Source organism: Garra rufa, chromosome 7 (genome assembly GCF_049309525.1).
Source record: "Garra rufa chromosome 7, GarRuf1.0, whole genome shotgun sequence".
In the NCBI taxonomy this organism is placed as follows: Eukaryota; Metazoa; Chordata; class Actinopteri; order Cypriniformes; family Cyprinidae; genus Garra; species Garra rufa.
Genome location: NC_133367.1, coordinates 46,994,389 through 47,009,318, shown reverse-complemented (window position 1 = coordinate 47,009,318; position 14,930 = coordinate 46,994,389). Strand labels below are relative to the sequence as shown.

The 14,930-nt window shown below is 34.8% G+C and overlaps 1 protein-coding gene across 1 annotated transcript in view; it reads left to right on the top strand.

The window, feature by feature from the left end:
• p3h4 (prolyl 3-hydroxylase family member 4 (inactive)) overlaps positions 1 to 14,451 on the top strand; it is a 17,187-nt gene extending 2,736 nt beyond the window's left edge. Inside the window, exons 2-7 of the mRNA XM_073843848.1 lie at positions 3,567 to 3,716; positions 3,819 to 3,990; positions 4,181 to 4,309; positions 6,273 to 6,418; positions 10,528 to 10,611; positions 13,909 to 14,451. Of these exons, the coding sequence (XP_073699949.1) occupies positions 3,567 to 3,716; positions 3,819 to 3,990; positions 4,181 to 4,309; positions 6,273 to 6,418; positions 10,528 to 10,611; positions 13,909 to 14,058 (831 nt within the window). The 3' untranslated portion in view covers positions 14,059 to 14,451. The remainder of the gene's footprint in view (positions 1 to 3,566; positions 3,717 to 3,818; positions 3,991 to 4,180; positions 4,310 to 6,272; positions 6,419 to 10,527; positions 10,612 to 13,908) is intronic.
• The last annotated feature ends 479 nt before the right edge of the window (positions 14,452 to 14,930 follow it).

Here is a 14,930-nt window from a genome sequence, read left to right as displayed (position 1 = left end):
CAGCTGGTGGCGCTATGCCTATAACTGATTATTGGCATGTAGATGTGTTCAGGCCAGCACTATTATCAAACATATGAAGTTTGGTGCAGATTGGCCTTGGAATGTTTGAGTTAGTGAAAGATATGATATATCCTGCTGCCAACAGGTGGCGCTATGATAATATCTGAATATTGGCCTTTAGGTGTCTTCAGGCCAGGACTCTTACCAAACCTGTGAACTTTGAGGCAGATCGGACATTTTATGGCTGAGTTATAACAACTTCTATGTCCATGGCGAAAAAACAAACTTTGTCACGCCGCCACAGCCACACCCTTTAACGAAAACTCAAGATCTTCGCAATTTAACATCTCTAAGGCCTCTAGATCAGACTGACCAAATATAATGTTGATATCATTAAATCTCTAGGAGGAGTTTGCTATAAACCTAACCCCCTGCAAGGACTTCAGAATAATGCCAACTGTGAACCAATATGCTACATCTTCCCTATATTCTGATGATGATGATAAGAACATGTAATTCATGATGATAACAAAATGTTATTATTTCTTGCATTACGTCCACTATTTCTGCTTAAATGTCATCGTTACCTATCTGTACAATTTGTGTGTGGATATTGCTTTGCTGGTGACTCCTGTTATAAGACATCACTCTTAAGCGCTACATAACTAAGAATCAATTAGGAAAACGGTGCCCAGTTGGCACATGCATTCACAGTAACCCTCTGCCAGTTTGGATTTAAAGTTTACTGAATTGAAAGGATTACACTTTAAAATCAACACACAGACACATACACACAATATATAAATTTTTGCCATCCAGTTTCATTTGTTAATATTAACTATATTAGTTAACATGAACAATAATTAAATAGCATTTATTAATGTTAATTAATATTAACCTAAAAAAGTATTCATATATTGTTTAAAGGTAAATTAGTATCTTTTAACATTAGTTTATGTACTGTGAATTAACATGAACATGAACACAGTTCATGTGGGTGTACAGCAATACACAATAAAGTGCTCAGTAAACGCTTCATTCTTTCAAAATATCTTTAAAAATCAAGTTGAGTATTGTAATGGGGCGATATATATATATATATATATATATATATATATATATATATATATATATATATATATATATATATATATAACTCATCTTAAAATGGTATAATTTTCAGATGTTTTGAACAGATAACAGCAAAGTTTGTTTTGTTGTCCAAGTTTGTCTTGAAATTGTTAATTTAAATTTTATATTCAATAAATAACACTATGAAAATAAATGTCTATCAATGAAGATAAATCGCTCATGCTAAAAAGTTGCATTTTTCTTAATCTTTTGCTATGTGACTGAATAGGACAAGTTCATGGTACAGTTCAGTAAAAAATAAATAAAAAAACAACAACTGCAAAATACAAACAATGAAAGACTTAGTGACCCTTTATATTTTCTCAAAATATCAGACTCTCAAAGATCAGACATATTTATGTCGATTACACTACATATATGTGCATTTCTTTCTCAAAGATGGTCTATTGCAAGACAGCATGTTTCACTCCCTCTCCCTCTCTCCCTTTCACCCCTCCCCCCTTTAGTCACTCTGACTGTCATTCTGTAGTGACTGAACACAGACAGTCAGGCAGAGTGACAGCAGGTTTGTGATTTCTTTTTTTAATTTTCTTTAATTCATAGAAGCTTGTATAAAATTGATATTTACAGCACCTGCTCAGAATGATTAGATCTCTGTGTGAAAAAAGTTTTAAAGAGTTTGGATGCTGCACTTTAAAGATATAAAAAAATTACGGTTATCTTTTTTACTATATCTTTAAAAAATCACCACGTCAACACCGTTAAAGATATCCCAAATCCGCTCGCAATTTAACATCTTCAGAATCTTCTCTTCATGTTAAAAAAGTTTGGTGTGAACAGCTTGTTGTTCTTAGTAGCAGTGTGAATTTGTTTACAGCCTGATTTTTCCAAAAATCCACATTCAAATCAAAATAGCCGGCTTCCTGTTGGTCTTAGCTAATGAGTTTGATTTAGAAAGTTGTCCAGATTGATGAGAACAATATATGTACAGAGTTTGGTGACTGTAGGAAAAACTAACCCCCCAACTTTTGTCAAAAGATGGCGCTATAGAGTGCCTGCTCCACGCCCATTTATGACCTTTTGCCAGTGTCTAACTATCATTAATATTGATGTGTGTGTTGAGTTTCATGAAATTCTAAGCATTTTATCTGCCTCGAAAAGACAGGAATCTAATTTTAAAGTTTGAGACGTTGCCATGGCAACAGCATTTGATTTATCATCGACCCCTTAACATATTCTTATCAGCCGTGTTTTGACATGATTTTGATGAAGTTTAAAGAAAATCAAGTAAAATTAAGAGGCTGATTTCAAAGCATTTTGAAAATGACACGCTTCCTGCTGCCAGTTGGTGGCGCTATAACTTTGACTCATAATAGTCACATTTATGGAATCGGCATCATACAACGCAATTTAGCATCCCCAATGTCTTGAGATCATGCTGACCGAGGTTGGTGACAATCCTATGGAAATCCTGGGAGGAGTACATTAAATTCCAGAGCATGCACTTTTTACACAGCCCTAAATATCTCACTTCCTGTTGCGTGGAGCCTATGACATAGAGTACACAAGTTGTTCAGCTCGATGAGTTCTATATGTGTACCGAGTTTCATATGTGTACCTTCAAGTATGTGTGCTATATGGCCCTTAAAATTCCAGGGGGCGCTGTAGAGTCCCCTTGCCACGCCCCGGTACCAGCCTCTGTGGCGTCCTGATGGCCGCAGATTCCGACGTGTGTGCAAATTTTCAAGAGTTTTTGAGCATGTTAAGACCCCCTTAAGTGCCCGGAAGGTTAACAAAAAATAAATAAATAAATAAGAATCCTTAGGAAAACAAGAGGGCCTTCGCCCATTCTGGGCTCGGGCCCTAAAAATAACAAAGGACTACAAAACTAACACAGGTAACTGGAAAATAACAAACAAGAACTTAATAGTAAAACTAAATAGAGAACATGCGACAGTCAGCTCCACTCTGATGGTCTCCAACTCACCTTAACCCCTGGATATACCCTATACCTTACGAAAATGAAAATGTTTATACTGCAGTTAAAAAAAACCTTGTTACTACAGTTAAACCATGGGTACCACAAAACAGCCATGGTTTTGCTACAAAAATTCTGAAAAAGCCTCTTCAGCCCTGTTGCATATTTTGCATTTTTACAGAATTAGGCATACCTGATTTTAAAAGAATGACCTACCCACAAACATTAGAGTAAATTGATCTAAAAATAGTCTTTATGGACAGAAAACCCTTTAATTTAAATGTTAACACATTGTATTTGTTTGTAATTTTACGACAAACATAAATAAAATAAAAAAATCCTGATAAGTTACTCATCCCTTTGTTGTCCATGTTCATGTCTGTCTTTTTTTGTGTCTCACCTCTTATTTGAATAATGTCAGTCAAATGAGAAACTGAAAAACAATTGTTATAAAAGTCAGTCCAGACATTGAATTATCTAATGTTTATGCATCTAGATGAATGAGCTGGAGAGAGCGGTTTCGGCAGCACACACGTATCTACAGCGAAACCCTGAGGACCCTGTTTTATCTAAGAGTCTCAACTACTATAAAAGCCTGTTTGACACGGAGGAGTACCTCATAGACCATGAGGAGAAGCCCTATGAGGTATTTATTCTCCGTAATTAGGTTTTTTTTTTTTTTTTTTTTTTTTTTAGAGGCACTCTTTTGAAATAACTAATTATGGATTCTTATTAATCTGTCTCTTAGGCTTTATTCCTGAAGGCTGTAAAGCTGTATAATTCAGGGGATTTTAGCAGCAGTGCTCGAGACATGGAGCTGGCGGCTGCTGAGTATTTTAAAACATTCAACATGTGTTTGCTGTCTTGTGAGGGGTCATACGATGTGCAGGAGTTTAAAGACTTTTACCCCACCTTAGCCGGTCAGTGATATCATGATGCGTTCTCAGATTTGCTTCAAATAGCTGTGAATATTGGAAAACTATCCTAACTAAAATAAGCCTGGTTTAAAAGCAGATGGCTTGGTATACACGATAGGCTCCTCAGTTTTTCTTCTTCTTCTTCTTTTTAGTATCAGTATAAATGCAATGTCCTCTCTGTTTTCTCCCCCAGATTTCTATTTTGAAGTAATGAAGTGTAAAGTAAAATGTGAGGGAAATTTGATGCCAAATGTTGGTGGTTTCTTTGTGGAGAAATTTGTTGCCACCATGTACCACTACATGCAGTTTGCTTATTACAAATGTAAGTAACATAAACACACACACACACACACACACACACACACAAACATTGTTTTTTGTCAGCAGTAGACATAAGAAATATAATCTGCCAGTATTTCATAATAAATAGTACAGTACTTGTAAACATCTACAGATGGCATGATACGCTGTAGATGCAGAACTGTGCCTCATTCAAAACCGAAAGGACACAATAAAATAACATGTTTACAAGATGATTACAGTGTAGTAGACTTGTTGCAATGGACTATTTCATGCATTTTCACTGATCAAATAGCAATTTGATCAAAATCCGATAGCGAAACCATTTCAGGAGGTGATTTGAGAGCCGTTTTAAATGCGTAAATTTGGTGTAAAAGTGACATATACTCTATAAATTTTACTTCTCCCAAAATTGTAAAAATAAAGGTGTAAGAGTGTTGTAACTACACCTGGTAGCTACATACCACAGCGTTATTGTGGAGTTGAGTGTCTCTCTTCAGTAAGCAGACACACTAACTTGTGCAAACAAAGCTTTAAATTTGTGTTGCATCCTGAATATGACACCCATTCATGTTCATTAAAACAAATTTTATCCCACCAGTGCTTTCTCCGATTGTGATATTTGATTGTGAAAATGTCACACTGATGATAAAATGCAGCGCATCTGTTGCTAATATTGTATATGCCATCAACTTCTGTCAAACTAAAGGCCTTTCCACACTGAGCACACCGAGCGCGCACCAATTGTTCGCCTTCTGCTAATTCACACCTGCACGCTAGGTGGCGCCGACCAACAATACATTTTTCCCCGGATATGCATCTTGTAAATGAATTTAACATTGTCCACTGCTCAATATACAGTGTTATCTTAAGATAAATAAAGTATGGTTCTACACCAAAAACATAAACTATCTGTAATGCTTACAAGAAAACATCTTAAAATATAAATAGAAGTAAAATTAGCATCATGCCACATGCCACAAAGTTTATATAATTATTAATGTATTTGCTTAAAACCCACTTTAAACTATCGAGTGCTTGTAATAACTTATGATTGTGATCTATTCTATTTTGATTCTATAATAGGCAGGCTTTGTCATGATCTGGGCTGTGGGGCTTCCCTCAGCCACCTGAGGTCGCTGTTTTCCCTTCCCTGCACTGCACTTCCCTAATTATTCACTCCTGTCTTGTCATTAGCACTGATTACACTCACACCTGCTCACAATGATCTGGTCTATAAGAACTCTCATTTCCCACTACTCATTCTGGCTGCATTGTCTTCTGTGTGGTTTGTTTCTGTGTTTCTGATCCCGGCTCTAGACCTTGTTCTTGTTTTGTTCTTTTGAGTTTAAGTTGTGTGTGCCGTGTTGGCCTTTTGTTCTGTTTTTGTGTTTATTAAATTTATTCTTTCCCTCCCTGCATTTGGACCCAGACTTCCTTTACTCTAACGTGACAGACTTTGTACACTCTTTGTATATAACGCCACACTGCTTATTATCATAAACATCCTTTATTGTTATAAAAATACCATGAGCTGCATACAAAACAGATACAGAAAATATATATAATATAATATAATCATATGTCTGTTTGCTTTCATATTTCATGTGTAGAACAGTAGAAAAATGTTTCAATCATTTTTTTTAAATACGGAAGATCTAGGTTAAATACGCGACCTATGTTGAAGCACTCATAGGAGTCTGTTTATTCCAGCGCGTTATTGTGTGTGATATTCGTTTTGCTTTTGAACCCTCAGTGTGGAAAGGCCCTTAAGCCCTTTAAATTTGCATGGCATTTAGACTGGCGTTTGCAAATTTAAATCCAGTTTGTGAAAACAGTTTGTGGAATGTTCAAACTCAAGATAGTAATTCATCACCAGAGATAGACCCAAGAAAAAATACCCCCAAAGACTTAGACTTTATTGCCAAAAGGTTTTCATTAAAACAATCACTTTATAAATGACTTTTATTAATTTTTCCCTCTAGTAAATGACGTGCGAAATGCAGCACTGTGTGCAGCAAGCTATATGCTGTTTGATGCAGATGATCAAGTGATGCAGCAGAATATAGCCTACTACAAGTTCTACAGAGAACAGTGGGGACTGCAGGATGAGCATTTCAGACCACGACCAGTAAGTGCACACACATACACTTATATCATGAACTTACCAAAATGCCAAATATGTAATAAGGGTAATGCTTCTGATGGTCAACAATTTCCCCATAACAGTACTGGAGTGCCAGATACATTTTGGTTGTTGTTTCTCCTGGCAATGGAATCAAATCCATGTCACATATATTTAATATTGACTGCTGTAAAAGCTGCTGTAAAAGAACTTTGGTCCCTTTTGATCTTTTCAACAGATTTTTAGCAGCAATGATTTTGCCTTTAGCATACCTGCTGAAAGAAGTACATACTGTGCAAAAAAAAAAAAAAAAAATGAATTGGGGCTGTCAGTTTAATGTTAACCTAATTAATTATGAAAAAATAATGTGATTAAAATATTTGAACGCAGTTAATGCACTGGCCCTGCTCCCAGACATCTGGAAGTTTTATATCCAGTCTCCATCCGAGCCGTTCCCGTCAGTTTTGTGTTCTGTGCTCATCTGATCATCTCATCTTAAATGCTCTGCTATTCACCTAAATATAAAAGCTGCTGTTGGTTTATTAAGGTTTGATGAATGAACTCATGGCTCGACTGTACTCTTTTCGTGTCAGAACGTGATAATACTTTCAGTTTTATGGACATCACCAGAATACGGCCTTGACTCCCATTGCACATTCATACAGACACTATTCCAGATGCAACTGTGAGCTTTTTCGAGACTCATACCTGTAAGTAAATGCAGTTGTCAATCCTAAAAACTTACAGTGTGAACATAGCCTATAGAGAGCCATTTACTGAATTCCTGAATGAATCAGCCGTTTGAACAAATTAAATTAATGACTCATAAAGACAGTTAACACCACCAGCTGGCAGATTTAGTTTCTTATTTAAAGTATTATTTCAGTATCATCAAATAAATAAATAAATACATAAAATAATAATAATAATAATACAAATAAAGACCTTAGAGAGATACCCAAAAATTAAAATTCTTTTTTCTTTTGTTGGTTACCAATGACTTTCATTATCTTCCTTATGCGGTCTTCGGGGGATTTCTGGACCCCGAATGGCGTTCGCTAAAATTAAAAAAAATGTTCCCTTTGTCCAAATGGTATGAGACTTTGTAAATCAGTCAACACTGTCTTGATCTACAAATAAAAAATTAAATTGGATTGATAGCTTGATTTTATGTTAGTGTGAAAAAAATACTCACGTTCGTGGTGTTATCAAATAATAGTTAAAAAAAACAAAACAAATGTTATTTTCCTGTTTATTAATGTTTTTTCTCCTCATGTGTGCAGTTTTTGGAGGATTAAGGATATTTTTAAAATATATATAAATTAATAAATAAATATTTTTTATAGGTTTTATACAAAAACAGCTTTTTTGGTAAAATTCCCTTTCATAAAAAATCCACATGTCACAACTTTCATTCATGGGGATAAAATGGATAATTTCACATGGTTTAGTGTAAGATTTTTGCCCATCTTTTGGAAAATCCAGTTTTAAACGTAAAAAAAAAAAAAACTTTTACCAGTAGGTGGCTGCAGAGCTCCACTATATGCTTTTTGCTATTTGACCACCTGAAAGATATCTTTTAACAAGTTTTTTTCAGTTGAGTTCATATCTACATATCATGAAACACACAGGGCTACATTTGGAGACCATAAAAACTGCTCTCTTATAATTTGTCAAAAAAAAAAAGATGTTGTTGCATTCTTATGTTCATGTTGTGGTACTTGTACTCAATTTGTAATAGAACTGGTTTTGTTTCAGTACAAAAACTGCTTAACTTTGTCAAAAAGTATTTTTTATTGTAATAATTGTGATTTCATAATATGTAGATATGAACTCAACTGAAAAAAACTTGTGAAAAGATATCTTATTGTTGGTCAAATAGCAGTTAGTTAATAGTAGTGCTCTGCAGCCATCTAGTGGTAAAAGTTATATTTTTTTACTTTTAAAACTGCATTTTCCAAAAAATGGGCAAAAATCTTACACTAAACCATATCAAATTATCCATGTTATCCCCATGAATGAAAGTTTAAAATGTGGGTATTTTATAAAGTGAATTTTACACAAAAAGCTGTTTTTGCATATAAACCTATTAAAAATATATATTTATTTAATAATTTATATATATTTAAAAAATAGCATAAAAACTGCGAAAACTGCACAAATGTGGAGTGAAAACATTAATAAACAGGAAAAACATTTTTTTTTTTTTAACTATTATTTTGTTACAAAATTTAAGTTTTGTTGCCTGGGGACCCCAAAGACCATGAGTGTGATTCCAAAACGAAGACCGCATAAGGGTTAATGTTCCGTAGTTTACGTTATACCTTTGCAGCCTAAATGTTTATGTGTAATACATTTTATGCTGAATCAAATAAAATCTATGTTTCTAAAGCTACAGTTTGTAATGTTTAGTTGATACTTTCTCATTTAACACAAAAATAGTTTTAAATAATCTTTTGTGGCTATTTTCAAATTTATTTTGAAATTAATTAATTAATCAAAACATTATGTAATTAATGCGATAAAAAATGTAATTGACTGACAGCCTTAAAATGAATGTTACACTATGTATATTGAAACACACTCAAAAGGTTGACACAAATGTGCATGGATTTGTTTTCATCATTTTGCAGTTTTTTTTTTTTTATCTTGCTGTCACACCAACATCTGTAAATTCTGACTTCTAAATTTGTCATAGCAAAATAATTAAATGGGGTTTCTTAGATCAATGGCTCTCAAAGTGTGGTACAAGTACCACTAGTGGTACTCAGGCTCCCTCTAGAGGAATTACTAAATTTAATATAAATGAATGTTAAAACAGAATACAATTTAATTTAATCTTTGAGTAAAGTTTTTTTTTTTTTTTTTTTTTTTTTTTGCATGTACAGTACAGTTTTGAATTATCTTTTAGGTACAACACATTTTAATTTAATCATTATTTAAAGTTTTTATTTACCTGTTTGTAAGCACTGTGCAGTGGTAATATTATGTGTTTACAATAAAGTGGCTAAGAACAATAAATATTCTTATTGGGAATAAAACTGCCTCGCTTTTGAACCACTTTGAGAAGTTTGAGAACCACTTACTTGGTTGAATGTTCATTAACAGCATGCATTGTATAAGATGTGAGCTTTATAAAACACCTGGTTTTGACAAATAAATAACAAAACACATGTACATTTATTGGAATCCTTTTACTTTTTTCATTTGTTATACAGTCTATTTAGATTATAAAGTCAATACACACAATGTAACACCTATTTGTTTACATTTTAGATAGTATGTAGTGTAAAAAATGTGATAATTTTTTTTTCAATAATTGACTGTTTTGCAAATAAACTCAGCAAAAACAGAAGTATCCTCTCACATTTAACTGTATTTATTTTGTAAATATCAAAAGTAGCAGTCAGTGTCTTGTGTGTGCTTTAAGTATAACAGTGCCTCTCATCCTTAAGACTGAGACAGATTTGCTAGTTCTTGCAATGAGATGTTACCCCACTAATCCACTTGTAAGTTCTTGAACACATCTAGGGGAATGCATAGATGCACGTGGTTTGCCAAAGCAAGTCAGTTAAAGTTTTTTTTTTTTTTTATTATCCTAAGTTATTGAAACTCTGTTTCTTGGACTCCTTTCACGCTTCCCAGGTTTGCTAGTTCTTGCAATGAAATGTTACCCCACTAATCCAGCAAGGCACTTGTAAGTTCTTGAAACTCTGTTTCTTGGACTCTTTCCCAGGTGCTTGTTTAATTGTTTATAGTTCAGCAATAACAACAATAAGAAAACATTAAACCCTTCCTAATAATTATCTGTAAATATTAATTAGATTTGACCAAATAATCTTAAAAAATACATTATCCTGAAAAAAGGGACTTTTTATTTGTTACTTGGATTTGGTTTCATGCTTGGCTTCTTTTAACTCAAACTCCACACACGCATCCTCAACAAATCCACACACACATCCACATGACAGAAACCATTGATCATCTCTTCTATGTTTTACAGAATAACTCAGCTACCATTCTGAAGTGACCTGATGATGGACATTCATTTGAAAATGTTCTGGATTTGTTCTGATTGTAATTTTACACCTACTTCTGTCTTTGTGTCCACACAGGAAGCTCTTAGATATTTCAATCAAACTACCAAGCTGAGGGAACTTCTGGAATTCGCACAGAATTATTTACAGACAGATGACGAGGTAAACCCCAAGTGTGTTATATAAAAGCACAGTATAGTAGCTGAATAAAATAACCCTAAAATAAGTCAACTATAATTCTTCAATGGTAAATGCACTCCAGCTGCTGTTTGCCATTCTTTTTGTAGGTCACTTGATGTCATCCTACGGTTGTTGAGTGATATTCAAATGAGTTGGCAGCAGGACCATGCACAGACCTTTTGAGAGGGATGTGTTGAAACTAAAAAAGGGCACCCCTTCCCCTTTTTTGGTTAAATTTTAATGGCAAATTAAATAACACAAATAATAGCCTCAAAAGCTTTAGATTTATTCATTGTATCTATTCATCTTAAAGGTTGTATCAGCGATTTCTAGCCTGAAACATAAAGTGTCAAATTCAGCTGACCTTTCTTCACGATCCGCTCGCTGCCTGCCCCATAAATTGTCTATGAAAAAACCGCGTCTCTCTGGTCAGCCTAGGGTCCGAGATATGCCAAAAAAACAATCAGCGTCAGGGGTTTGGTGTTGTGGACTTTCCTACTGGTGCAGGGATGTGAGGGAGGCGGAGCGAAAGTCCACAACACCAAACCCCTGACGCTGATTGGTTGGAACACTGTTTGTTTATCTGTGGAAAGGTTGGTAGTGCCGATTGTTTTTTTGGCATATCTCGGACCCTAGGGTGACCAGAGAGACGCGGTTTTTTCACAGACAATTTATGGGGCAAGCAGCGAGCGGATCGTGAAGAAAGGTCAGCTGAAATTGACACTAATGTTTTAGGCTAGAAATCGCTGATACAACCTTTAAGAGATTACAAGAAACTATAGCCATACCGTCACTATAGCATATCCAACATGTATCCGCCTACCTGGCAAAAACTTGCATAATAGAATATTTTGTCCGTCAATAAAACGGCGGCATCACATTACGTTTTCATGAACAAAGTTTGTTGTAGTAGCTATATGGGTGCTCAGTTTTTCCTGTTGTACAATACATTTGTCCAAAATCTCATTTTATAAAAGAGATGAAATGCTAGTTATTGCACAAGCTATTTAAGTGTATTGGCCAGTCCCTCCAGAAAAACGCGATTATGCGATCGCATGATTCCACGCATAATCAGCCAAAGTCCGCATATTTATGCGGGGGACGCATTTTTTCAAATACGCCGCACTTTCGCCACATAAATTGCAGATTTCTGCGCGCAAAATATGCGGCTTGCATGATTTCATAATCCCTGCATTTTCGGTGCAAAAAGTCGGTGAAAAATTTTACATTTACTTCACACAAGCGCAGCCATTTCCCCTGTTGCCATGGGAACGTTATGAAGTGACGTAATTACGCGACATTATTGAAAAGCTGCAAACCCTGCGATGCCGATGAAACCATGATGAAGCCCGCAAATCGTTCTCATTTGCCAACAATATTTTAACAAGATGTCTGTTTTGTTCAGCTACCTCTGTTAAACAGGAAGCACACATTTTATTTTTTTTATATTTTATTTATTCATTTTTAAGCTACAGAACTTGTTTGACTCAATGTTTTGTAAGTTTGAGCTATGTGTTTATTAAGGTCTGAAATAAAACAAGATGAGAACTTAAATATTCCCAGCACTTTATGCGATGTAGTATGCTTGCTCATAGGAAGTAATAAGAAATGACTCTTTACATTAAAGTAGTAGCCTAGTGAGAACAGGGTGTTGGGGGAATCACTTTTTTCTCTCTTTTTCATCAAACCGCAGTTTTTGCAAGTTCCCGCAGTTTTTGCAAGTTCCCGCAATTTCATCGCATAAAATTGCATAAATATCCCGCATATTCAATCGCATTTTCTAAGAAAACGTGCCGCATAATCAAGGATTTTTGCCCGCAACAATCACAAAAAAACGCCGCGTTTTTCTGGAGGGACTGATTGGCTATAGACTAGATGGCAAATGCTAGCCCTCTCTCTCCGGCCCATCATGTCTCAGACCTCAACTACATAAAATATGAGCCTTTATAGACATAGTGTTTTTTGCGTAAAGATGTACTTATTCAAACAAAAAGATTTACCCTTGCAAGACTTCGTTCAGCTCAGCTCCTGTGGAACTTCATTTTATTCCGTCCAGATAGAGTGGGTGGAGTTATGAGATTTTATCGGATCCAACAAGCTCTGTTTTTAATTGCCTACCTCTCACTGGCTAAATATTTGTAAAACAGGCAGACAAATGTAAAGGGTCACCATCAGGCATTGATTTCTGGAAGAAAAAAAGATGGAAGCAGCCTGGTGCTCACTGTATTCCTCTGCCAGTAAAACTAAAATTGAATCTTTCTTTTCCTGACTCAAAACTTAAGGTCAATAGTTATTATATGTGACCCTGGACCACAAAACCAGTCATAAGGTTAAATTTGACAAAACTGAGATTTATACATCATATGAAAGCTCAATAAATAAGCTTTCTATTGATGTATGGTTTGTTAGGATAGGACAATATTTGACTGAGATACATCTATTTGAAATCAGAAATCTGAGGATGCAAAAAAATCAAAAAGACTGAGAAAATCACCTTTAAAGTTGTCCAAATTAGGTTCTTAACAATGCATATTACAAATCAAAAATGACATTTTGATATGTTTACAGTAGGAATTTTACAAAAAATCTTCATGGAACATGAACTTTACTTAATTTCTTAATGATTTTTGGCATAAAAGAAAAATCTAAAATTTTGACCCATGCAATGTACTTTTGGCTATTGCTACAAATATACCCCAGCGACTTAAGACTGGTTTTGTGGTCCAGGGTCACATATAATTCTAGTTACTTTTAAGGTACTACTTGCACTGTTTTTGTCATTCAGCTGGGCCTATTGCAAGAGAATAGTGATGACCACAGCAGTGGTTTTTATACTTATTTTCTCATTAAATAAGATTTGGTTGAGGTGATCACCTAATCACATTAATTAGAAAAAGGTTGGCCTGTGTTGGAATTCAACAGACACTGGAATGGACTGACTGCCGTACAGCATATGTAGAGATGCTGATTTACGAAACATTTTGAGTGGTCTCTTAATTTTTTCCAGAGGTTTTTTTAATTTTTTTTTTTTTAAATCAGAAACAGGGGCGAATTACTGAAAGAAACTTTAACAAAGTGTTAAAATGCAAGACAAGTAATTTTATAGCGTGATATTAATAATCATGGACCGCACATCCAGCATCAAAGACGTCATTTCCTTAAACCTGTGAATAGCTGTTAAAATGGTCAATAAGCAGATCTGTGTTTGAGTGTGTCCTATTGTCCTATAAATTAGCCTGATAATATTAAAATGTGGTTATTAACTGTGTTTGTTAACAGGATGCTGTGAGTTCAGAGGAGGCTGCATCAACTCTGTCAAATCCTCCTGATGAAGAGTTTGAAGGAATTGGGGACTACGAGGAGTCTTTCCTGGCTGAATGGTGGCAGGAACCCAAAACTAAAGGAGATACAGGAGAACCAGCTGAATAAACACAGACAAGATCATGTACAATTATTTATACTGGTACTCTGGGGAGTCTTCGCCTTCTGTCTTCCTCATCCTATATCCCACACTCATCCTCTTTTCCCCTTTTTCATTGGAGATGAATTGTACTGTATCCATTCTAACTTTACTTTTAAGTAGAACATTTGGAGCTTTTGCATTATTTTGAGTCAAGAACTTTTATCTCCCACCCGGATTTTGTTGAGTTTAGATGATCTCATTGAAACTCAATCTAAACTCTGCTCAACAAACTTATGTCTGTGTTGGAAATAGTATTTTTACATGTTAAACCGGTCTTTTTATGTATTTTGTTTTTCATTTCATGTGTTATCTATTAAGAAAATATTTTTGTTGATATTAAATGTATCTGGATCTTTTCACATGCAGTCTCTGTAATTCTGACTCGGCTGATTTAATTTCAGGCTATATAAGAGAGTTGTTGACATTGCCTTATTTTGTATTGTTTTTAGATTTTACCTTTACTGACAAAGGAAGATTATTTATTATAAGAAAAAAGTAAGTTAACATAGTGTTTACAAAGTGCTTGTGCAATGAATCCAGTGGTCTTGAGACAAAAACAATCAAAAGCCTTTTTGTTGTGCTCTTCTTTTGTACATTTAAGGTAGGTATTTTTGTTGTTATCTGTGCAAACAGCACATCTAACAACTCATAAACCTGTAGAAATGTACTACTGCAGCACAGGTGAGTGATTCTGGCTCCTGCATAGTATATGAGTTCTGGAGATTTATTTTGTTGAAAATTCGGAAGTGAAAAACTGGGGACGCAAAAAACTTTTTTTGGTCTCTGCTGCTTTTAAAGATTAAAAAAAAAAAAAACACTCAACCACTGATCAAACTGC